This window comes from Delphinus delphis, chromosome 8 (assembly GCF_949987515.2).
Source record: "Delphinus delphis chromosome 8, mDelDel1.2, whole genome shotgun sequence".
In the NCBI taxonomy this organism is placed as follows: Eukaryota; Metazoa; Chordata; class Mammalia; order Artiodactyla; family Delphinidae; genus Delphinus; species Delphinus delphis.
The window spans coordinates 20,198,873-20,224,692 of NC_082690.1; the positions used below are offsets into that span (position 1 = coordinate 20,198,873).

Sequence of the window (25,820 nt, forward strand, 5' to 3'; positions counted from 1 at the left end):
AATGAAAGAAGCCAACCTCAAAGGTAAGATACTGCATGATTCCATTTATGTAATATTCTTGAGATGACACAATTATAAAGATAGAGAAGGGATTTATTGGTTGCCAGGGGTTAAGGGTTAGAGGGGAGAAAGGATTGCGGCTATAAAGGAACAGTACCAGGGAGCCCTGTGATGATGATTGTGTAGCTTGATGTGGTGGTAGTGGTGGTTACACAAAGCTACACATATGATAAAATTATAGAGAAACATATACACACATGCAAATGAGTATATGTAAAACTGGAGAAAGCTGAATAAGCACCAAAGTCCATTTTCTAGTATTGATACTGTACTGTACTGTATTTATTGTACTGTACTGATATTGTACTGTACTGTACTGTACTGATATTGTACTGTACTGTATTTATGCAAGATGTTAACATTGGGGGGCATTGAGTGAAGGGTGCACAGAACCTCCCTATAAATTTATTAGCAACTTCCTGTAAATTTATAGTTATTTCAAAATAAAAAGTTTAACAAAATGAAAGACCAAACTACATGCTCTGTCTAAGAGATGACTTTGAGTACCACAGAAATTGAAAATAAAAGGATGGCAAAATACATACCATGCAGAAAGTAAGCAAGAAAAAAACTTCAAGAAAAAGAATATTACCAGAGATAAAGAAGGGTATTTTATAATGGTAAAAGCTTCTGTTTGTTAAGAAGACATATGATCTTAAATGTGTATGCATCTAATAACAGGGCAGATAAATAGACAAACCACAATTATAATTGGGGATTGTTATACCCCTCTCTACGAAATTAATAGAACAACTGGACAAAAAAATTGTTATAGGAGATTTTAACAATACTATAAACACACTTATTGAATTTACATTTATAAAACAGTGCACCCTTCTATTCAACATTGCACTAGAGGTTCGAGTCAGGGCAGTAGGCAATAAAAGGAAAGAAAAGCTATAAAGATTGGAAAGAAAGACATACAGCTTTCATTATTCACAGACAACATGATCTTCTACAGAGAAAATTTGAAAGAATCTATTAATTAGATGGCAGGGTCACAGGATCAAGGTCAATATATACAAATCAGTTATATTTTTGTATGCTAGCAAGTAACAGAGACCCAAAATTAAAATACATTTATATTATTAAAATTTTAATTCTCTTTCTTATTAAAAAATATCATTTATAGGGCTTCCCTGGTGGCGCAGTTGTTGAGAGTCCACCTGCCGATACAGGGGACACGGGTTTGTGACCCGGTCCGGGAAGATCCCACATGTCGCGGAGCGGCTGCGCCCGTGAGCCATGGCCGCTGAAGCTGCGCATCCGGAGCCTGTGCTCCGCAATGGGAGAGGCCACAACAGTGAGAGGCCTGTGTACCGCAAAAAAAAAAAAAAAAAAAAAAAAAAAAAACTTTTATAATAGCATCAAAAATGTGAAATACTTAGGGATATATTTAACCAGATATGTGTAGAACACTGAAAAGCACTAAACATTATGCAAAGAAATTGAAGAACTAAACAAATGGAGAGATACACTGTTGTCATGGATTGAAAGCTTATTGTTAAGATGTTGATTCTCCTTAAATTGATCTATAGATTTAATGCAATCTCAATAAAAATCTGGTGGTTTTTAAAATAGAAGTTGATGAATTTTCTTAAGTTTATATGGAAATGCAAAGTGCCTAGAAGAGTCAAAACAATTTTAAAACAGAAGAGTAAGGTTGGAAGACTCACACTATCTGATTTCAAGACTTCTGTAATGCACAGTAATTGACACAGTGTATTGGTGTAAGGAGAAATATATTGATTAGTTGGACAGAATAGAATCCAAAAATAGACCAAAACTATATAAAGAACTTCTGCAACTCAATAATAAAGTAATAAACAATGCTATTTTTTAAAAAGTAAAAGATTTGAGTGAATACTCTATTTTAAAAGATATACAGTTGACAAGTAAGCTCATGGAAAGATGTTCAACATCATTAGTTTTTAGTGAAATGAAAGTTTAAAACCACATCGAGATATCACAAATCTACTTTGTGGTGACAAATCTACTAGAATGGTTAAAATTTAAAGAGATTGACAATATCAAGTGCTGGCAATCATGTGGAGGAACTGAAACTCTCAGACATTGCAGGTGGAGTGCAAAACAACACAGCCACTTTGGAAAACAGTTTGGCAGTTTCTTATAAAGTTAAACATAGACTTATACAACACAGCAATCTCACACCTAAGTATTTATCCAACAGAATTGAAAACGTATGCAAATGTTTATAGTGACTTTATTCATAATTGTTCCAATTTGGAAACAACCCACATCACATGTCCAACAACTGGTAAATAAGTAAACAAATTGCAGTACATTTGTACAATAGAATACTACTACTGACATATGCAACAACACAACACTGATAGCTCTCAAAGGCATTATTCTAAGTGAAAGAAGCCAAAAACAAAGAATAAAATACAATATGATTCCATTTATATGACATTCTAGAAAGGCAAAACTATAGGGAGAAAAAAGAAAATCTGTGGTTGCCAGAGACTGGGGCTGGGGGAAGGGACTGGCTTAAAACAGATGAGTTTCAGGGACTTCCCTGGTGGTACAGGGGTAAAGAATTCCCCTTACAATGCAGGGGATGCAGGTTTGGTTCCTGGTCAGGGAACTAAAATCCCACATGCCGCGGGATAACTAAGACTGTGCACCACAACTACAGAGCCCAGGAGCCCTGGAGCCCACGCACCACTACTAGAGAAGAGAAAACCCACATGCCACAACTAGAGAGAAGCCCCCACACTGCAACAAAAGATCCTGCATGCCTCCATGAAGATCCCGCATGCCACAACTAAGACCTGATGCAGCCAAAAATAAATAAAGTAAATAATAAATAAATCTTAAAAAAATGATGAGTTTCAGTCTACATAATTTTTACCTCAAATTTTAAAATGCATCAAAATTTCATAGGATACAGTTAAATTAGTGCTTGGGGGAAAACTTATAACTTTAAATGTTAAAATTATAAAAGAAAAAAGGTTTAAAATAAATGATATAACTTTCCACTTTAAGAAACAAGATAAAGAAGAACAAATTAAGTACACAGTAAGTAGAAGAAAGGAAATAAAGATAAGAGTAGATATCAGTAAAATAGAAAACAATAAGGAAAATTCAAAACCAATATTTGGTTCTTTAAAGAAATAAATTAAATTGATAAACATTTGGTAATATTGGTCAAGGGAAAATAAGAGAAAACACAAATTACCAACATGAGGAATGAAAAAGGCAGTATCACTGGAGATCCTTTGGACATTAAAAGAATTAAAAGAGAATATTATGAACACATAAATTTGTAACTTTGATGAAACAGACAAATTCCTTGAAAAATACAAATTACCAAAACGGGCACAAGAAGAAATAGAAAATTTGAATATTCCTATATATGTTAATGAAATTAAATTTATATTTAAATACCTTCCCACAAAGAAAACTCCAGTCCCAGGCAGTTTTACTGGTGAATTTTATCAAACATTAGGGAAGAAAATTATCCATGTTACACAATTCCTTCAGGAAATTGAGGAGGGAACACTTTTCAACTAGTTTTATAAAGCCAGCATAACCCTGACGCCAAAACCAGACAAATACATTACAAAAAATAAAACTATAACCCAATACTCCTCATTAACATAGATGCAACCTACAATAAGTAGGAATTCAAATCCAGAAATATATAAAAAGGATAATATATCAAGATCAAGTGGGGTTTATTCTAGGAATGCAGGGGTGGTTTAACATTTGAAAATCAATCAAAAATAATTTACCATATTAACTGCATAAAACAGAAAAATCATATGATCATTCAAATTGATTGAGAAAAAATTTGATGTAATTTAGTGTCATTCATGATTTTTAAAATATCTCTCAGCACATAGAAAATAGGAGAGGACTTTTTCAACCTGATAAAGATCATCTATGAAAAATCTATAGCTAACGTCACACTTAATGGTGAAAGATTTTTCTGTAAGAATGGAAACAAATAAAAATGTCTGCTCTCACCACTTCCATTAACACTGTAGTAGAGGTCTTAGGCAATGCAATAAGACAAGAAGAATAAAGGGTACACAGATTAAAAAAGAAAGAAGTAAAACTATTTGCAGATGAAATGATTGTGTATGTAGAAAATACGAATCTGAAAAACTACTAGAATTAGGAAGTGAATTTTGCAAGGTCACAGGACACAAAGTCAACATACAAAATGAATCCTATTTCTTTCTAATGACAACAAATAACTAGAACATTTAAAATTTTAAGTAATATTTATAGCTACATCAAAAATACTTTGGGATAACTTTAATGGAAATATGTATAAAACTTCTACCTTTAAAATTATAAAACACTGCTGAAGACCCAAATAAATGGAGAGACATACCATATTCAAAGACTGGAAAACTCAGTATTGGTAAATGTCAATTCTCCCCTAAATTTCTCTGTGGGTCCTACACCATTCCAAGCAAACTCCCAGCAGGTTTTTTTTTTTTAATGAAGTGTGACAAACTGAATATAAAATTTATGTAGAAGTACAAAGGTTCTAAAAAGCCAAACTATCTTAAAAATGAAGAATAAAATTCAAGGACTTACACTATCTGATTTCAAGATATCAGATAGTCTGACACTTATAAGTTAACTTAATTTTCAGCCAAGACATCACAGCAATTCAACGGGGAAAGGGAAGACTTTTCAAAAAATGGTGATGGAACAAATCCTTTCTAAATGCAAAAACAAAAACAAAACAAAATTCAAAACAACAGCAAAAAACTTTGAACTATGCCTCACACCATTACAAAAATTAATTCTCAAGATCACAGAACTAAATCTAAGGAGCTAAAAACTATAAATCTTCTGAAAGAAAATATAGGAAAATATTTTGGTAAACTTGTAGTAGCAAAGATTTCTTTTAGACAGTACCCAGAAAGCACTAACCATAAATAAAGAACTGGTAAAAAATGGACTTTATTAAATTAAAAAATTTCTGTCCATCGTAAGACCCATTAGGAAAATAAGTAGGCAAGCCACAGACTGAGAATAAACATTTGCAATACATAGATGACAAAGGACTTGTGTCCAGAATATATAAGCAATCCCTATTAATCTATAATAAAAATACAACCAACACAATAAAAAATAGGAAAAGACTTAAACGGGTACTTCACAAAGAAAGATATATAAGTGGCCAATAAACACATACAAAAAGAGCCCCTAATTATTAGCCATGGGAAGTATAAAGAAAAACCACAATGAAATATCCCTACACACTTACCAGAATGGGTAAAATTAAAAAGACTGATAACACCTAATGTTGGTGAAGATGTGGGGAAATGGGAACTCTCATAGCTGATGGGCGGGAGTATACAGCGTACAACCACCTTGTAAATCAGTCTGGCAGTTTCTCGTTAAATGTGCATCTATCCTATGAGAATTGGCAGTTATTCCACTTCTAGGTTTTACTGAAGAGAAATAAAAACATATATACACCAAAATACTTGTACAGAAATGTTCACAGCAGCTTTATTCATAATACACTAAAACTGGAAACAACCCATATGCCTATCAACAGGAGGATGGATAAACAAATCATGGTATAGCCATAACCAAATACCACTTATCAATAAAAAAGAAAAACTACTGATACGCACAACAACATGAATGGAGCTCAAAAACATGCTGAGTGAAAAATCCAGGCACAGTAGGGTACATACAGTAAATTTTCATTCTTAAGAAGTTCTAGAACTGGCAAAAATAATCTATGATGAAAGAAATCAGAACAGTGGTTGTCCTTGTGGATGGAGGGGATGATGGGAAGGAAATGGGGGATCTTTCCGGGGTGATGGAAATGTTTGACATATTGATAGGGATACGGATTATGTGGGTGCATGCAATTATCAAAACTCATACTGTGCATTTCAATATCTGTATATTATACCTCAATTGGAAAAAAAATTTTGAGAAGTAAATTGAAAAACAATTATTAAACTGCTTTAACAAACAAGCTCAGTAAAGTCTGCTTTTAAAAGAAATCAAAAGAAATTTGGGATCTATTGATACTGAAGACTTTGTAATTAAGAAAAAGGAGAAAGAAGAAGCAGAGATGATTATATGGGCCATCACTGAGGGCTTCCTAAGACCTCTGCTAACTGCTTTACATGCACTTTCTCATTTAATACCCACAACAACCCATTTTTCAGACATAGTAGGAAAGATATGCTTTAATAAACAAATCTTCCCACTACCCTTAGCAAATACCTTAGGTATAAGTTCCCTTAAAAACTCAGGATAGCAGGCACTTTTTTCCCCCTTTTAAAATGTCAGGCAGTAAGTTGTAGAAGTTGTTTCATAAACCTGCTCCTATCACTAAGAAATGTGAACCATAGAAAATAATACCTATTACCATTTTTGGTTTCAGCAATGCTCATAAAATATGTTCTGTGACCTAGGACCACAATTCTTAAAACATCTTATTTCTGTGAAATTCCTATTTCTAGGAATATTTTCTAGATATAGAAATTCCCATTTCTATATCTGCCCTCACAATGCAAGTCGGGGGCTAGAAAGCATGATTTGCCTAATAAATATTTACCCCAGGCTCACTGCTGAGTCTAGCACAACTTCTCTGTCAGCTCAACGAGAGTCTCAAGAATAAAACTTCTCCTAGACCCCTGCATAAACAGCAGGTAGTTTTACAAAAGAACGATGGGACTAAGAGATGGTAAGATGGTCCTTACCACATCCAACACAGCGCGGACAAACACATCCAGGTATACTGTGGTGGCCTGGGTCCAGTTGTGAACTGGCCTCACTTCCTTGCGATATTTTTGTAATAGCTGCTTGGTGAGATGATGCAGAGCAGAGCTCCTGGGATGAGGGGTATCTATGGCCAGGATTCCTGAAAAAGAAAACTATCATCGTTTTCACCGTTTATGAAAATAAAAGGAACTTAGCATCTTTAGGACACTTCAGACTGCTCAGGACTCAGTGGCTCCTAGCAGGATATAGTTTTCAGCTCATCCGAACTGCTTAAGTTCACAGCCAACTAGCGGGCTTATTGGCAGACACTTGTTTAAAGTAGAAAATAAACTTATGGTTACCAAACTGGAAAGAGGGGGAAGGGATAAATTAGGAATTTGGGATTAACAGATACACACTACTGTATATAAAATAAACAACAAGGACCTACTGCATAGCACAGGGAACTATATTCAATATCTTATAATAACCTACAATGAAAAAGAATCTGAAAAAAAATATGTGTGTGTGTGTGTGTGCGTGTGTGTGTGTGTGTGTCTATAACTGAATCACTTTGCTGTACACCTGAAACATTGTAAATGAACTATACTTCAATTAAAAAGCAAACAAACAAACAAAAAAAAGCAAAGTAAGCTGATGGGCTAAGTGCCCAATGGAGAAATCTCATTGTAAAGATAAATAAATCAACCCCATCTCTGAGGATGCAAACTTTCACTTACGGTTCCATTTTTACAACAATCTTGCATATTGGAGACAACATCCTTTCTTTTTTCCTGTATCACCCCCTCCCGGTACATAGGAGAAAACTTCCCATGCACTTAGCCAACATTTAACTTCCTCTTTGGATTTTTCTTTGGATTTTCTGTTCGTAATTCAAAATCACATAGAAAGCCCAAAGCAGAAACATGGACAAACCAGTTGAACACAAAGATTTGTGTGGATTTCTGAGTAATGGGATTAGTGAGATTCCAATTCACATTTTTCTCCTCAAAAATATATCTGTTCTCTCACTCTGCCTTAAAATGCACTTGTCGGAAAATGAGATCTTCATTTTGGGAAAATTCTCTGTGGCTCCAGGGAACAACCATTTCCTAGGACCCAGGAATCTTGATTTGTAGAGGAGCCGTGATTGGTGTTGAGGCCGGGAAGGCCAGGGGAAAGCAAGCAAGAGAAATGAGCACCAGCAATTGGAAGTGACAAATCTGTGAGGGCTTTCTCAGAATTGCAGAAAGATATTTTGTTCACCAGCTTTGCCGGCCCCTGGGGGATTCAAAGCTTCGCTAAGTCATTGGACTGAAGCAAATTGCACACCTCCTGCCAACAGCGCCTGAGTGAAATCTATCTGTAGTGTCCTGCGTGTGAATTCACCTCGGCTCTCAGCGGTTTTGATGGTTATTTTGATGAGCTGCTGAAGGTACGCGGGATCCAGCAGGAAACTGTAAATGAGATATCCTCTCCCCGTGGGACAATCCTGTTTATACCCATCTGTTTATGAATGATGCTTTGTCACTTGCTGCCGCAGGCAACAATTTCTATGTTTATCAATGTCAGTGTGACCAAAATGCTAACAACGGTGCTGGAGGTGCAATTCCAGACTCATTGTGGGCAGTGGAATATTCACTTTCATTATCATCTGAACTGGGAATCTAATTAGCGTTTTAACTCCCTAACTATTCACCCGACAAGATGCCAGAAGTGGCAACAGCGATTCTGGCATGCGGGACTAAGGTGGGTGACTTGCATCAGGCATCATCTTTAGTTTTTGTGAACTGTGATTGTCAAAAAGTGTGCTGTGAATCTCTCTACCTGAGACTGTTTCTTGCTGGCGGACGCTGCGGGTAGAGATTTCTGGAGCCCAAATCAAAGCTGGTCTGGTGCTTTTCCTGAGAACTTCGCTTTGGGCAAGTTCACTCTTACCTCCCTTGGAAGCTCCCAATTCAAGTCCCAGCTGGGGAGCCACTGAAATGTGCCTGTTTCAATACAGGAAACCACTTGAGACAGAGTTAAGACATAATTCTGAGAAGTGAATGTGTGCTCCCTATACCCTCTGTTCATGGAGAGTCAAATTCCCCTCTGATACCTTTTCTAGGAAACAATCCATAGGTCCCCTATGGATAAACACATACTTTCTAGAATGTGTCATAGTCTTTGGGTAAAAAGAGAATGTTCTGGAAGCTGGAAATAGGAACAAAAGAGAAGCAGGCAATGATTGGAGAAAAATCAGAAGCAAACGGAAGTATGCTTAAATAAACTACAGAGGGAAAGAGTTCTTTGTTTAAAATGGGAAGAAATAATAAATTACATTTCTACTATGAGTGCACATTTGCCTGAGGAGAAAGATCAATTAGAGGAGAGAGATTAAGGATTTAAGTGACCATTAATTAACAGTAAATTATGCCCCTTGAAAGCTAATGTGACATTCACACAAGCACTAAATGACTCACAGTTCAGTGATGTTTCAGCAGACACTGATGGAAAATATCAACAGACCCAGGAAAGATTCCTCACTAGCTCTGCCTCCTTGAATGATAATAATCAGCTTCAAATAATTCACTTGTAAATTTCTGGAAAGTAGAATGTGTTAGGAACTGAGCTGTGAAGCGCTTTTGGTGAAGACAGATTTAAAAAAGATAAGAATACAATAGAATTATTCCTTTGTTTTCCTTATTTCAACGAGTTACACACACGCCTATCTTAGAATGTTCTGGGCACTTTGATGAAAAGAGCTCTTTTTGCTTTAGTGAGTATACCACCTTTAGGATTATAAGAGAATGATACTGAGACAGGCTGGGACCTGGGACCTAGGACCCTTTGCTGCAGTGCTTACACCTGGACAAATGTCTCCTTAAGAAGCAAAATACAAAGAAACTAAAAGGGACTAAAAATAACTGCGTGCATGTGCAGTTAGGGCAAATTATGGACAACAAGATACAAAAAGACCAAAAAAACCCAACTTCCACTTTTGAAGAGCAGGGAGCAAAAGCAGGGTACTGCACATGCCCCTGCACACAGCACCACCAAGGGGGTGGGCAGACCACCTAAGCCTCCCCTCTGGCTGGACCCCTGGACACACCCCTACCCTCACGCCATTTAAGGAACCAGCTCCTCCCACCTCAGGGAGCGAGCAAGGGAACCTGTTACTTGTTTTTACTCCTCCCTGCTATATAGTAGGAGTCCCAATAGAGCCGTGCCTGAACTTCTTGTCTGGCCTCTTATCAATTTCTATTGATTAAGGAAGGCCAAGAAACGTGGTTGGTAGCAATACATATATCTGAGATGTTACAAGGAAACAGAGGTTTGAGGGCATGGTACGACTGAATACCTAATACTGATTAAATAATTAGCTGTGTGCCAGACACTGGGCTAAGAGCCCTTTACATGAATTATCTCATTTAACTTCTACAAGAATAGGTACTCTACAGCCCCGTGAAGGGTCATTTACAGGTGAGGGACTCTAGGCCTAGGGAGGTTAGTACCACTGAAGATCACACAGCTTGTAAGTGAGGAGGCCGGAATTTAAACAAGACTGATCTGGATGCAAAGGTCAAGCTCTTACTCTGGCACTACCCTGAACTGGCTCCCTGAGAATACTAGGTGAGTAACCCTTCAAAAGGAAGAGTTGCATGTTGTACGTTTTTGGACAGAAACAGCGCACTGTTATTTTCTGTGTTTGTGGGTTTTTTTTAAATATTTATTTATTTGGCCGTGCCGGGGCTTAGTTGCGGCCCTCGGGATCTTTGAGTTTCATCATGTGAACCCTTAGTTGCTGCCTGGGGGATTTGTTCCCTGACCAGGGATCGAACCTGGGTCCCCTGCATTGGGAGCATGGAGTCTTAGCCACTGGACTGCCATTTGTGTGTTTTCAGGTCAGTGATATGTTACATTTGCATTGCAGCTTACAATTACATAATGCTATCTTATTCGGTCTTCGTGAATATACAAAATAAACAGTTAACTTACAGGGAAACAGAGTCTCTAAGAGGTTAATTGACTTGCCCGGGGTCACGTGGCTGGTGAGTAGAGTGGCAGGACCTAGATGGTTCTAATCCAGGCCTCCTACCCTAGCACACTGTCTCCTGGGTGCAGCAGTGAATTGGTGGTTGGTTCAGGGCTTTGATGTTTACAAATCATCTTGATATTAAACCAGTAAAAATTCCAAAGGATGAATTTTTCTGCAACAAATGTTCTCAGTATGATTTATGGTCAAGCACTGATTACGAGACACTATTAAAACACTTTCTCTGCCACAGTTAGAGCAAAAATCAAGCATAAGGCAAAACATTAGAAAGAGAAATCATGAAGAAGAATTTCTTCTGTTTTCAAACCTTCATTTTTCTATTTTATCTTACTTAGTTTAATGTTCACAATTATTTTCTGCTAAGAAACCCATTTGACATTTAATGAAATTCCCTCTGTTTTCATTTTTATAATTAAGATATGCTTTTATCCTTTAAGTTCAACACCCAGCATTTTTATACTTTAATGATAAGTGGCTATTTTTCTTCTCTACCCAATAAAAAAATCATTGCCGGCTGCTTGGCTACCAAATTCCTTCCTCATCTCCGTAATTGACTCATTCCACTTTCAGTTATATTTTAAAACATGGAAATTCAGATACGAGCTCTAGGAGAACCCTCAAGAAAGTGGGGTGTTGGGAAACACCAGCATAAACATAAATTTTTGATTTGTGTATATTTTCTAAGAACCAATTGTATCCTATTCAAATGGCTCAATTCAGTAGAGTTAATACTAGCACTATGGAATTTTAGTTTCAGAAATTTAGGGAATGAAAACATATATATATATATATATATATATATATATATATATATATATTAGTTTCTAAAATATTTTTAAGGGGAATTGTACACTCAAAACATGCAAGTTTATAGAGCTCGTCTTTAGAGAAACACTCATCACCTACACAGACTTTGTACGGCTGGATGTAAAGCCCCTAATACCAAAATGACATCCAGGTTTCTGTAGCTATGATGGATCCAAGGAACTCTCTCTCTGGGCTACTAAAAGCCAAGACTACTTTGGATAATAAAAATATACTATTCAGACATAAAAGTAAATCTGAAAGAGAATACCCCAAACTCTCAATGTCAATTGTTGTAAAGAAAGCTTGATTTCTAAGGAAGCAGAAATTTATCAGACAATTATAACATTTCAGAGCATATTTTCAGCCATGTGTAAAGCCCCACTGTGTGACCCTATGTGTATATACATCTATAATTGTAGGAGCAAAGTCGTAACAAATTGTTGGTCTCCGTGTAGCTTCACAGGACTGACATTTTACAGATGGTAAAAAAAAACAAACACTTGTGACGAGTTATACAGCACAACGTAGAAAACCATGTCTTAGCTTCTAGGCGTTAATATTCAAAGCCTAGTAATATCATTAAAGGACTCACCTGAGGCGGCCACCAGGACCAAGGGCCACAGAGGGGCCATTGAACTTGCCAGTGTTCCCCAGGCACTTCCAGAAGATGAGAAACACAAACTTGCCTATTGGATGGAACGCCGCTCAATCTTTCCTAAAAGACCTCCTTTCCATTCCGTTCTTCTCTGTTTGCCAGTTTATGCTGTCCTTGCTGGTGCTATTTTGTAAACACTAAATGGGACCAAAGGCAGTACCAGCACCACACAAATGTTTTGGAATTGATACCATTGCAATACTTCTTAACTTCTCCATTTGGTTCTGCCCCAGGATCAGATCTTGGCCAACATTTCAATTTCCCTGACAGGAGATAGCTAAGTGAATAATGTAATCTAAGAGGAGCCCCTAAGCAGGGGAAATTCCACACTAATGTGATTTCCTTTACAGCCTTTACCTAAGGCAGTCCTCTTGCTGACATTTAGGACACTAATTTCATTAATAATTGAGTTCCAAATAGCTGATCTAAATCAGACTTATGCAGTAACATCTTCAGCATTTGACTATGATTATTGGACTCTTGAATTTCACTAAGCTAATGGAAACCTGGTATTGTCAAATGAAGAGCAACTACTAACAGTACAGTGGGAAGAGTGTCTTTTGTTTCTCCTAAGCCCCTTTCATTAAAAGAAACATCGATTTTTGATAAATAGAAATGCTTCTTAAATTCTCACTGCCCACAATTCAGAAAGTAACTACATAAGAGAGAATGCGTCTAGGCTTACTGAAGATGAAAACTACTAAAGTTTAACATCACTCAATAAAAACTGGGGTTTTTTTTTCACTTTTTGATTGAGCCCCATTCACTTTTCATTATTAAGGAAAAAGATGCATCATTCCACATAACTCTATCTTGCATTGGTAGACCCCTAGATGCTCTAGAGACAAAAATTAAATTTCATACCATTTCCAACATATGCCCGCTTTTTACTATAGATGGAATGTAGAGGAACAGGTTTGAGATAAGTTTTCACACAACAAACTGAGGGAGGGGAAGCATATACCTGATCCCTGTGCTCCTAATCATTTGGTCCCTTTGTTTAGAATCCATGAAGCTCTCTTTTTAATTTTCATCTACCAGTAAAATATAGATGTTGGTGAAAGCAGTTACAAATATGGAAAGGGAGAAAACTTGGATGAACCCTGTAGTGTTGAGTTGGTTTTGGAAGTATCAGAGTGAACTCTTGGTTTTCGATACATGTAGCTAAATATAGAAATACATACAAATGTAAGCATGTGTGTACATGTGTTCATACACGCATATGTTCCTAGCTCTGTCCACTAGAGCGCCTGAGAGCAGGAACAGCCCAACAAAAATGAGTACACCTAACACCCAGATCTTGGTCTCTAAATAGCATACATACCTACAAGGAAGAAATGGAGAAATGCGTGATGCCAGGGCCAGGGCAGGAAAGTAGAAAAAGAGCCTAGAATGCCTCCTTGTATCACAAAGTAAAGAAGTGCTAAGAGAATCATGGGGACAGGATAAAAGGACAGAGTCAGCTTGAAGGGGCTCCCACTGGCCAAATCTGTGACGATTCAAGCATCAAAATCAATAATGATGGCAAAGATTTATAACTCATGAAGTAGAATAACAATCCATGAGTCCATCCTGATTTAAATAAAGAGATGGATGGGAAGGAGAGAAAACTTTTCCCTTAAGTTACAATTGCCAACTAATAAATGTAGAAGAAATAATGGAATCTTTATAGTGATAATTAATTCACAAAAGAAACATCAATGGGTGATAAAAACTAGTTGGCAAAAGTTTGATGAGGAACAGGACATTAACACAAAATACTTACTAAATACAAAGATTTAAAAAAATCTTTCAGGACTTCCCTGGTGGTGCAGTGGTTAAGAATCCGCCTGTCAAGGCAGAGGACACAGGTTCAAACCCTGGTCCAGGAAGATCCCACATGCCGCAGAGCAACTAAGCTCATGTGCCACAACTACTGAGCCCGCACGCCACAATTACTAAAGCCCGCGCGCCTAGAGCCCATGCTTCGCAACAAGAGAAGCCACCACAATGAGAAGCCCGCGCACCGCAACAAAGAGTAGCCCCTGCTCGCTGCAACTAGAGAAGACCCAACGCAGCCCAAAATTAATTAATTAATTAATTTTAAAAATATTTCAGTAGAGAAGTCTGGCAGACAACACCTTTATCAAATGATGAAAATTAGCATCACCAGTTATGGGAGTTGTGCACCACGAGATTTGAGAAGACGCAACAGCCCTTCTGTTATCATCCTGCCAAAAATTCATAACTTGAATCTATCCAGTAGGAAACCCCGTATTGTGGGACATTCTACAAAACAGCAGGCATGTAATCTTCAAAAGTGTCAAGGATATGAAAGTTAAAGAAAGACTGAGAAACTGTATCAAACAAAAGGAGATTAAAGAGGCATGACAACTCAGTGCAATGTGTGATTCTGCAGTGGATCCTTTTGTCATAAGAATATTTTGGAGAGAACTGGTGAAACTCAAATGCGGTCTGTGGATTAGATGGTAGTGATATAGCAATGTTGAATTCCTAATTTTGATTGTATTGAGATTATGTAAAATAATGTCCTTGTTTGTAAGAGTAATGCTCTAAGTAATCACAGGTGAAGGGTCATCATGTTGGCAACAAACTCTCACATGGCTGGTGGGGGTGGAGAGTTCTTTCTACTTCCTGTGCTTCCAGTTTTGCTGGGCATTTGAAAATACTTTTACTTTTTCAGAAGAAAAAGTAAAAAAAGAAATATAACCTGGTAGAGGAAATTGGATACAAAGTTATGGAAAGTTTGAGAAATATCCTTGAGATAGGGTAGAAAAATAAATGGGGCTTCATCAAGAGGTAAGATCATGAAGGACTGATCTGGCCATCAAAATCCCATCACTTCCCATCAATGCTTTGAATTGTTGGCTTCTACCTATGAGATGAATTAGGACAGGAGAAAGGCAGGCTGTAGGCAGCAGACCATTTTTTTTTATGGGCAGGGAGCACAGAAGCTTGCCTTTATGCAAAGCTTTAATTGAGATGGTAATCAACATTATCTTCTTGCCACACATGTTAGTAAGCCATGACTCTAGGTCAAACCTCCTGGGACACGCTTGCCCTCCCTTCTGGCTCACTTTCTCATATACCCATCCGTTACTGGAAGGCCACTGCTAATGACGTGTAATACAGGTACATTACGACCTTCATTAGCTAATTTAACAACAGTCTGGTGATCCTGCCCATTACAGCTCTTTATTGGCTGATGAATTTTGCAAAGACAAGAAAGGTTTGTGTGAGTGACTTGTCTTCAAAGTAGTTTATATACAGATATTTCCTGATCTTCCCTTGATTGCCCTGCTCTGCACCACCAGATGGCTCAGAGCTTTCTTTTCCCAAACTTACTGTCCTGTCTAGGTTTAGTTTATATACTCAGTGCCTTTACATTCGGTGTCTGTCCCTTGCTCAACTTTTAATTTTCCATGAAAACCATCTCTTCTCAACTCCTTAAATTCAATACTGTTTACTCACATTATTTTTTGCAATCCATTAGTCAAAGATTTCATCCCCCTTAGATATCTCTTTAGGAAGGATGAATGCAGGGTGAACCCTGTTCAGACCCTTGAAACAGGTCAGGGTATTAAAGTAAAGAAAATGGAATTGTCAGGGGATAAGCATTCAGGCTTCTTAAATATCACCTGGGGAAAAAAAGACTTATTAATCTGAAGTTTGAATCTGCCATTCTCTGAGAGCAGTTCAGGCCAGGCCTAACATTAAGAGAGTACCTAGAAATATATTTATTTCAGAAGTCCCCTCTCCACATTCCCATGAGCACTTGCACTTTGTTTTTCCATTATTTCCGAGTAAGATATGACACCTCTTGGACCAGTTTTTTGGAAGAAGCAGGGGGAGAGTGTTTATTATGCAAACATAATAAGGAAGTGTTTATTATGCAAACAGCAACTGAGTTATGTGTCCTTTAAGACTACTAAATAGTTTTTAATTACTGCTATATCAGTAAATCCCATAAATATGCAAATGCAATTAGTTGACAAAATAGGCCTTAAATATCTTTATTCCTCTCCAACAAAGTTCTTTGAAGTTAATCGCTAACTCTCTTTGTTCACTCCCTTGGCAGTAGTGCTAAAATTGACAGGAATTTTGACAGATGTACATATTCAGGGAGAACCAAATTTTCTGAGCACATCTGGTCAAGCTGCAGGAGAAAAGCAGAAATGGACACTCTAGCCAAACTCAAATATTTAATGAGTAGAGTCCCATATGAAATTTCTTTTATTTAATGAGTAGAGTCCCATATGAAATTTCTTTTATTCCATAGCAGTGCCTTCTGAAATAAATATCAAGGTAACCACTTGGGCACCACTTCAAGTCCAAAGCTACATTGAACATTTGCTTTTTTTTCTGGCACAGGATTTCATTTTTTAGTAATAATGCACATTTTCTGGTCCCTAAAAATAAACAAAAAAATATGGTCCGCCATGACCCCGGCCTTTCGTGGTTATGTGACATTGTTTTCCATGAGAACATAGGAGCTAAGGTTCCAGGCTTTGGAGTCAGACACACCTCATTTTGCCTCCCAGCTCCATCACTTGCTAGCTGCTCATGGCCTTGGTCAAATTGCTTACTGTTTCTAAGCCTCAGTTTTCACAACTGTAAAAAGGGTATAATAGGCTCTGTTTAGTTTTCTATGGTTGCATAACAAATTACCACACACTTAGCAGCTTAAAACAAAGCTCATTTGTGAGCTCAAAGTTCTGTAGGTCAGAAGCCCAGGCACAGCAGGGATAAATTCTCTGCTCAGGATCTCACAAGGCAGAAATCATGGTGGTATGCTGGAGCTGGCTCTTACTACATCAGAAAGGCCAACTGTGGGGACTTCCCTGGTGGTACAGTGGTTAGGACTCTGTGCTTCCACTGCAGGGGGCACAGGTTCGATCCCTGGTCAGGGAACTAAGATCCCGAAGGCAGCCCTGCACAGCCAAAGAAAAAGGGGGGGTGGGGGGGGCAACTATTGTACATCCCTTCCCAACTCTGTGTTCAGGTTAGTAGCTTGAAATCAGCCATGACGGAAGTATCTGCCACACGGGAACGAGCAAACACTAAAAATCAGGTCTCCTCCGACCAGCTGGTTACCAAACACCCACTAGCACCCCGGGGCCCACTCCCTTGAACTTACAGGGCTTCATAGACACCTCCATTGGGCACTTGAGTGTATTATGACTACTTGTTTACTTTCCTATCTCTTCCAGAATTCTGTGGATTCCTTGAAGGCAGAGCACTGTATCTTATTCATCCTTCTATCTCCAGCATGGAGCTTGGTACCTAGCGAGTGCTCATTAAATGTTTGAGAAGGATGGAAAGAGGAGAGGAAGGAAGGAATTAACAAATAGGCAGAAAAGAATTTCGGTTTATGCAGGAAAGATGACACCAGGAAGGGCCTAGCTTTTTCACAACCACATATAATATGCTAACCCTTCACTACCCATCTCACAAAGGATGGTGAGAATAATGGCTTGGGTTCAGATCAAGATTGCTTTTATTTAGTTTGCTCCAGAACAGGCCAGCAAGCCGTGAAAAGGATAAACATGGGACACAAATGCAGCAAGTTCATGCCTCTCTTTGAGTCTCTCAGAGGGTACCTAAAATTTGGGGGTCTTGTGATCCCCAGGAGTGAGATGTCCCCCCAGAAGCCAGAGGAATGTACACCTGGGGGCTTGTTGCTTCTGTGTATTCCTTCAATGACAGCAGTTCCAGGAAGCTGCTTAGACTGCAGTGTAAAGCAAAGAGTCTGACTCACGATGCCATGCTGGTCAGGCCTTCTGCACAGATCATGAGCCTTCAAGTCTTGCTGTGCCAGCACTGGGGAATCTCTCGTGACCTGTGGCTCACCGCAGAGCCCAGGACTTTTCCATTTAGGTTCATTTAGGAGTCTTCTGTGGAGAGGCCTGGATACGGTCAATCACAGAAACCAGTAAGAAAACTATTCTGGTTTGGTCTAAATTTCTGGATATTTCTATCTCTGCCATGGACTCAAGATGGGCAAGGGCTTTGATCTTTTAGAGCTTGCTTTATTCATTCATTCATTCACTCTGTGGAGAATTGTGGTAGACACTGGGGATATAAAGATAAGGGAGTTCAAGGAAATTGGGGTGGAGGTAATAGGTAAGAAACACCTAGAATACAACGAGATAAATGCCAAAAGATGAATGAAGTGGGGGAAAATAGAAGTAAAAAAAAAATGGAGCCCAGATTTGGGGTGAGGTGAGGAGAGGCTTTTCACAAGTGACATTTGTGCTGGGTAAAGATAGGTAGGTGAGGAGAGAACTAGGAGAGCGGAAGGAATAGCATGTGAAAAGGCTGGACGGTGAGATGAAAGAGCATGATAGAATGAAATGATGCCATTTCAGCAACATGGATGGACCTAGAGATTATCATACTAAGTGAAGTAAGTCAGACAGAGAAAGACAAATACCATATGATACCACTTACATATGGAATCTAAAAAAAGATACAAATGAACTTATTTACAAAACAGAAATAGAGTCACAGACATAGAAATCAAACTTATGGTTAACCAAAGGGGAAAGGTCAGGGGGGAGGGATAAACTGGGAGTTTGGGATTGACATGTACACACTACTATATATAAAATAGATAACCAATAAGGACCTACTGTATAGCACAGGGAACTCAATACACTGTAATGACCTATATGGGAAAAGAATCTAAAAAAAGAGAGTAGGTATATGTATATGTATAACCGATTCACTTTACTGTACAGCAGAAACTAACACAACATTGTAAATCAATTATACTCCAATAAAAACTAAAAGAAAAGAAAGAGCATGGTACCTTCCAGGGAGCTGCAAGCCTCACTGTGTAAAATTGGGAGGCAGATAATCCCAGATGCACATGAGTTGAGTGGATTAATAAGTTCGTGTTAAAAAGCGTTGAGGAGAGAATAAAACGGAAAAGTGAAATACTGTATAAGTCTGTATAAGGGCTGTTGTTATAAAGCTGTCTCCAAATGGCCCGTAGCAATTATTCTAAAATGCACAACAGCTGTATTTGTCCCCTTTCTGCCATTGCTGAAATTTACACTGTCATTGCTCCAGGAGGAGGGCTTGGCACTAATAATAGGCTGGTTGACTATGGCTGGAGTGTGACAGACCTCTAGTCAGAGCCCTTAAAAACTGCAGAGTGGGAAAAGGGAAAGCTACTTGGAAGTCAAAGTGAATGTAATCAGAGCGCTGCCTTGTGGCAGCCGTCATACCTGCAGCCCCAGGAAACGCCAAGCTGTTTTCTATTTTATTACACAGTGCACTTTTACGAGACTTGAAAGTCACGTCCCGCCTCTATTCGTGTCACCACTCTTTTTTCTTTGTTCTGACTATCCCTCTTTAGATTCCCCAACATCAACTCACACCAACCTGTCTAATGTATTTCCACTCTGCTTACAAATGTCAACCAATTCCTCCCTGCTCACTTACGTTTGTTCCTCCAAACTCTTTGTTTCTGGGAGTTTCCCAGTGACTCAGTGACTTCCCTACTCTGTTCCTAAGAGCAGGAATAAGTAAAACCTTGATGCTCCTTGTCTGAAAAGTTATAAACAGTATTATTAAAAGTCATGTAGAATTTTAATATTAGACAGAAAGTATAAAATTCCATAAAGCTGAATGTCTTAGATTGGGTTTTCCTGAAACATACCTGAGATAAGGATTTGTGAACACGTGTTTGTTGTAGAAGTACTCACAACAGAAATAGCTAAGGAAAAACAATCGTTATAGCCTCAAACTGCAGGGAAACTGACAGAAACCTACACTAAGAATTCGTTCCTTAGTAAGGGAGCCTGGTGGCGGCATACTCTCACCTGTCTGTCATTGGCTTTGAGCCTGGGGGCAGGGGTGACGGAGTGAACTCCCAGGCATTTTCTGCTCTTTTCTTGGGCAGACAAAACTTTAGTAGCCCAAGGAAAGTTCTACGGAAGTTCTAGGTATTGGCATTTGGAAGCAATAGCACATAGAAGTTGAGATAAGGGAGCACAGAAACAGTAAAAAGGGATCTGAGAAGAGCTGGGAAGATCACTGAACGTTTCCACTGAAGAGTCAGCAAAGATTTGTGGGAGATACTACGTTTCTTATTTTTCCAGAAGACTGTTACATTCTAAGGAACCTGATGATCAACTTTGTTTCAGAGCCTAATCATACAGAAATATAAAAAGCTACCTTTCACACCTGAAACTAACACATTGTAAATCAACTACACTCCAATAAAAATGTTTTAAAAATAAAACAAAAAGGTACCTTCAAATTAATACTACCCCACCCTGAAGGAAGCTCTTCTCTCCCCAAAATATTCAATGATGATTTTTCCATAACTTTTAGCAGAGGCACGTGATTCCTAACTTGATCACATCTTTTAAGAATAATATATGAAGGGACTTCCCTGGTGATCCAGCAGTTAAGACTCTGTGCTCCCAATGCAGGGGGCCCAGGTTTGATCCCTGGTCAGGGAACTAGATCCTGCATGCTGCAACTAAGAGCCTGCATGCAGCAACAACAACAAAAAAGAAAGATCCTGCAGGCCACAACGAAGATCTTGTGTCCTGCAACTAAGACCTGGCGCAGCCAAATAAATAAATATTTTTAAGTATTAAAGAATAAGATATGAAACCATAAAATCATAAGTCTAAATTATAATGGCATGAAGTCTAAACAAGAAGTTTGCAACCTTGGCAGCACACTGGGATCATTGGAGTGCTTAAAAACTTTTAAAATATTATGTGGGGGGCTTCCCTGGTGGCGCAGTGGTTGAGAGTCCGCCTGCCGGTGCAGGGGACATGGGTTCGTGCCCCGGTCTGGGAGGATCCCACATGCCGCGGAGCGGCTGGGCCCATGAGCCATGGCCGCTGAGCCTGCACGTCCGGAGCCTGTTGCTCCGCAACGGGAGAGGCCACAACAGTGATTATGTGGGCCCCAACTTCACAGATTCTGATGTTAAGGTAAAAAGTGGGAACAAGGCACTGGCATGTTTTTGAAACTCCACAGGTGACTCTGATGTGCAACCAGGTGTGAAAATCACAAGTTTAAATCAATGCAAATAGAAGCACTTGTAGATGGATGGAATGAATTTCCCTTCATTCAATTATCATTGAATTCTACTTTGACGCTTGTAAAAAGAAACTGTCAGGATATTTGCCCTGTGTACACTTCCCTTCTTTGATAATTGCCTCCTTCTCCAGTTCCCATGGCCATGTGTGTATAGTTTTCCCAACCACTCTGACCAAAGCCAATAGGACAAGGGGTGGACATCTGGTCCAAGTGGACCACTAGACTCTCTCCAAGAACTTGGGGGATAAGTCACTGGCCAGTTGGTTAGTGGTGCTGGGGCTGGGAAAGTGTCATGGACCTGGGGTTGGGGAAATGTCAATTTCCACCATTTCCACAGAGAAGCAACTGGACGACAGAGAATGAGAAGAAAACAGACCTGTAGAGAGATCAAGGATGAGAAATCACGTGGCAGCAAAGAGAAGAGTAACCGATTCCTGATGATTCTCCAAGAGTTGGTTTCAGTGCTCGTGTGGCCCAGCTATGTTACCAAGAAGTTGCCCTGTGGCTTCCAAAAAAGCCCTCCTCGCCCCTTTTTACTTAGAGCTTCTTTGTGCTGGTTTCATTTACTTACAACTAAAAAGCCTTTGTTAAAACAATGGTAGTTTGGCCAGGTGCTAAGTTTGTGCCCCAGAATAACTTTCCGTTAGGTAAAGTATATGAGCTTATAGTGCGTATACATTTCTGAGTCTGTGTGGAATCATTCTTCATCACCATGTTTGTCTGCCTCACTGAACTAGAGGGCCCTTAAGGAAGAGAGGCTATGCCTTACTCATCCAGCTGGCCTCGAGCACAGTAAAATGGTGCAGTGACGGTTCAGTACATGATTGTTGAATTCAACTATGAGGCTGGTCAAATAGAATATGTATATATTAGTCTGCTAGGGCTGTCATGACACAATACCACAGGCTGTGGGGCCTAAATAATTTATTTTCTTACACTTCTGGAGCTGGACGTCTAAGATCAAGACGTCAACAGGGGTGGTTTCTTCTGAGGCCTCTCTCCTTCTTCTGAGGCCTCTCTCCTCTCTACTTTCTCACTGTGTCTTCATCTGGTTGCCCCTTGGTCTGTGTAAGTTTCTGTGTCCTAATCTTTTCTTATAAGGATCCCAGTCGTATTGAACTAAGGGCCACCCTAATGACCCCATTTTAACTTAATTACCTCTTTGAAGGACTTGACCACATATTCTCCACATAGTAACATTCTGAGGTACTAGAAGTAATGGCTTCAACATACACATTTGGTGGGAGCACAATTCAGCCCATCACAGTGTGTGCTGATTTATTTATTCAACTCACTTTTATTGATCGTGATGAAATAGGTCGAGTGTGATACTTCAAACTAAAGACTCTAGGGTGCTCTGTCATTGCTAAATATGCCAACTCCTTCATATTCTTAGTTTATAACTCTCAGAGAATCTTAGAGACTGAATTAACTCCAAATTATATGATTAGCCCTCAGAGGAAATCTAAGGCTATACACTTCAGAAAAATAGGTAAGTTCCCAGCACATAATCTTATTATTAAAACCAGTATGGATAGAGTTTTAAAATTTTTGCTTCATTATTTTTTTAAATTAAGACTTTATTTTTTAAAGTAAGTTTAGGTTCCCAACAAAATTAAGGGGAAGGTACAAAGATTTCTCATACACACCCTGCCCCACCCAATACACGCATAGCCTCCCATATTATCAACATCCCCCACCAAAGTGCAGCATTTATTGCAATTAATAGACCTACACTGACATGTCATAATTTCCCAAAGTCTGTAGTTAACACCACATTTCACTCTTGATGTTATACATTCTATGAGTTTGGAGAAATGCATAATGAGGGACATGTATTCATCATTATGGTACCATACAGAGTATTTACATTGCCCTAAAACTCCTCTGTACTTTGCTATCCCCTATGCCCCCTCCCCCAACTCCTTGGCAACCACTGATCTTTTTACTGTCTCCATAGTTTTTTTATTCAAGAATGTCATATTCTTTGAATCATACAGTATGTAGCCACTTAAGATTGGCTTTTTTTCACATACGAATATGCATTTAAGGTTCCTTCATGTCTTTTCACGCCTTGAGAGTTCATTGCTTTTTAGTGCTGAATAATTTTCCGTTGTCTGGATGTACCACAGTTTATTTATCCATTCACCTACTGAAAAACAGTTCAATTGCTTCCAAGTTTTGGCAATTATGAATAATTACTACTATAAACAATTGTGTACAGGTTTTACTATGGATATAATTTTCAACTCCGCTTGATAAATACCAAGGAACACAATTTCTGGATCGCATGGTAAGAGTATGTTTAGCTTTATAAGAAACTGCCACACTGTCTTCCAAAGTGCTGTACTACTTTGCATTCCCACCAGCAATGAAGGAGAACTCCTGTTGCTCTACATCCTCACCAGCATTTGGTGCTGTCAGTATTCTGGATATTTTTTTATCGGTTGATTTACAATATTAGTTTCAGGTGAAAAACAAAGTGATTCAATATTTTATAGATTATACTCCATTTAATGTTAGTATAAGATATTGGCTATATTCTCTGTGCTGTGCAACATATCTTTGTATCTTATTTGTCTTATACATAACAGTTTCTACCTCTTAATCCCTCACCCCTATCTTGCCCCTCCCCTCATTCCTTTCCACACTGGTCACCACTAGTTTGTTCTGTGAGTCTGTTTCTCTTTTGTTGCATTTATTTGTTTGTTCCATGTTTTAGATTTCACATATAAGTGATAACATAGAGTACTTGTCTTTCTCTGTCTGACTTATTTCGCTAAGCATAATACCCTACAGGTCCATCCATGTTGTTGCAAATGGCAAATTTTCATTCTTTTTTATGGCTGAGAAGTATTCTGTTGTATATATACGCCATGTCTTCTTTATCCAGTCATATGTTGATGGACACAAATTGCTTCCATATCTCAGCTATTGTAAATAATGCTGCTATGAACATAGGGAAGCATATATCTTTCAAATTAGTGTTTTCTTTCTTTTTTTTCTTTTTCGGATATATACCCAGGAGTGGAACTGCTGGATCATATAGTATTTCTATTTTTAGTTTTTTGAGGAACCACCATACTGTTTTCCATAGTGGTTGTACCAATTTATATTCCCACCAACAGTCTATGAGGGTTCTCTTTTCTCCACATCCTCACCAACATTTGTTATTTGTGGTTTTTTTGATAACAGCCATTCTGACAGGTGTGAGGTGATATCTCATTGTGATTTTGATTTGCACTTCCCTGGTAACTGGTGACACTGAGCATTTTTTCTTCTGCTCATTGGCCATCAGTATGACTTCTTTGGAAAAATATCTGTTCAGGTCTTCTGCCTATTTTCTGATCAGGTTCTTTGTTTTCTGATATTGAGTTGTATGAGCTGTTTATATACTTTGGATATTTACCCCTTATCAGACATATCATGTGAAAATATTTTCTCCCATACAGTAGGTTGTCTTTTCATTTTGTTGATGGTATTCTTTGCTGTGCAAAAGCTTTAAGTTTAATTAAGTCCCATTTGCTTATTTTTACTTTTGTTTCCTTTGCCTGAGGAGTCAGATCCAAAAAAAAATAAAATATTGCTATGACTTATATAAAAAGTGTTCTGTCTATGTTTTCTTCTAGGAGTTTTATGGTTTCTAGCCTTACATTTAGGTCTTTAATCCATTTTGAGTTTATTTTTGTATGTGTTGTGAGAAAGTGTTCTAATTGCATTCTTTTACATGTAGCTCTCCAATTTTCCCAACACCACTTGTTGAAGAGACTATCTTTTCCCCACTGTATATTTTACCACCTTTGTCGTGAATTAATTGACCATATATGCATGGGTTTATTTCTGGGCTCTCTATTTAATTCCATTGATCAATATATCTGTTTCGTGCCAGTTCCATGCTGTTTTTATTACTGAAACTTTGTAGTATAGTCTGAATTGAGGGAGCATGACAACTTCAGCTCTGTTCTTTTTTCCAAATATTGCTTTGGCTATTCAGAGTCTTTTGTACTTCCATATAAATTTTAGGATTTTCTGTTCTAGTTTTTTGGGTAATGTCATGGGTATTTTGATAGGGACTGCATTAAATCTGTAGATTGCCTTGAGTAGTATGGACTTTAAGTTTTTTTTAAATTGAATGTTACAATTATTGCTTCTGTTTTATGTTTTGGGTTTTTATGGCCAAGAGGCATGTGGGATCTTACCTCCCAGACCACAGACCAAACCCGCACCCCCCTGCATTGGAAGGCAAAGTCTTAACCACTGGACAACCAGGGAAGTCCCCTAGTATGGTTATTTTAACAATATTAATTCTTACAATCCATGAACATGAGATATCTTTCCAATTCTTTGTATCATCTTCAATCTCCTTCATTAACATTTTATGGTTTTCAGAGTATAGGTCTTTTGCCTCTTTGGTTAAATTTATTCCTAAGTGTTTTATACTTTTGGATGCAATTTTAAATGGGATTATTTTCT

At 38.3% G+C, this 25,820-nt stretch overlaps 1 protein-coding gene across 1 annotated transcript in view; it reads right to left on the reverse strand.

The window, feature by feature from the left end:
• The window catches only part of HTR3B (5-hydroxytryptamine receptor 3B), a 44,967-nt gene extending 29,551 nt beyond the window's left edge, over positions 1-15,416 (reverse strand). The window contains exons 1-3 of the mRNA XM_060017608.1: positions 15,379-15,416; positions 12,216-12,280; positions 6,777-6,937 (exon numbers count right to left, since the gene is read on the reverse strand). Coding sequence (XP_059873591.1) covers positions 6,777-6,937; positions 12,216-12,280; positions 15,379-15,416 — 264 coding nt within the window. The remainder of the gene's footprint in view (positions 1-6,776; positions 6,938-12,215; positions 12,281-15,378) is intronic.
• Positions 15,417-25,820: the final 10,404 nt, after the last annotated feature.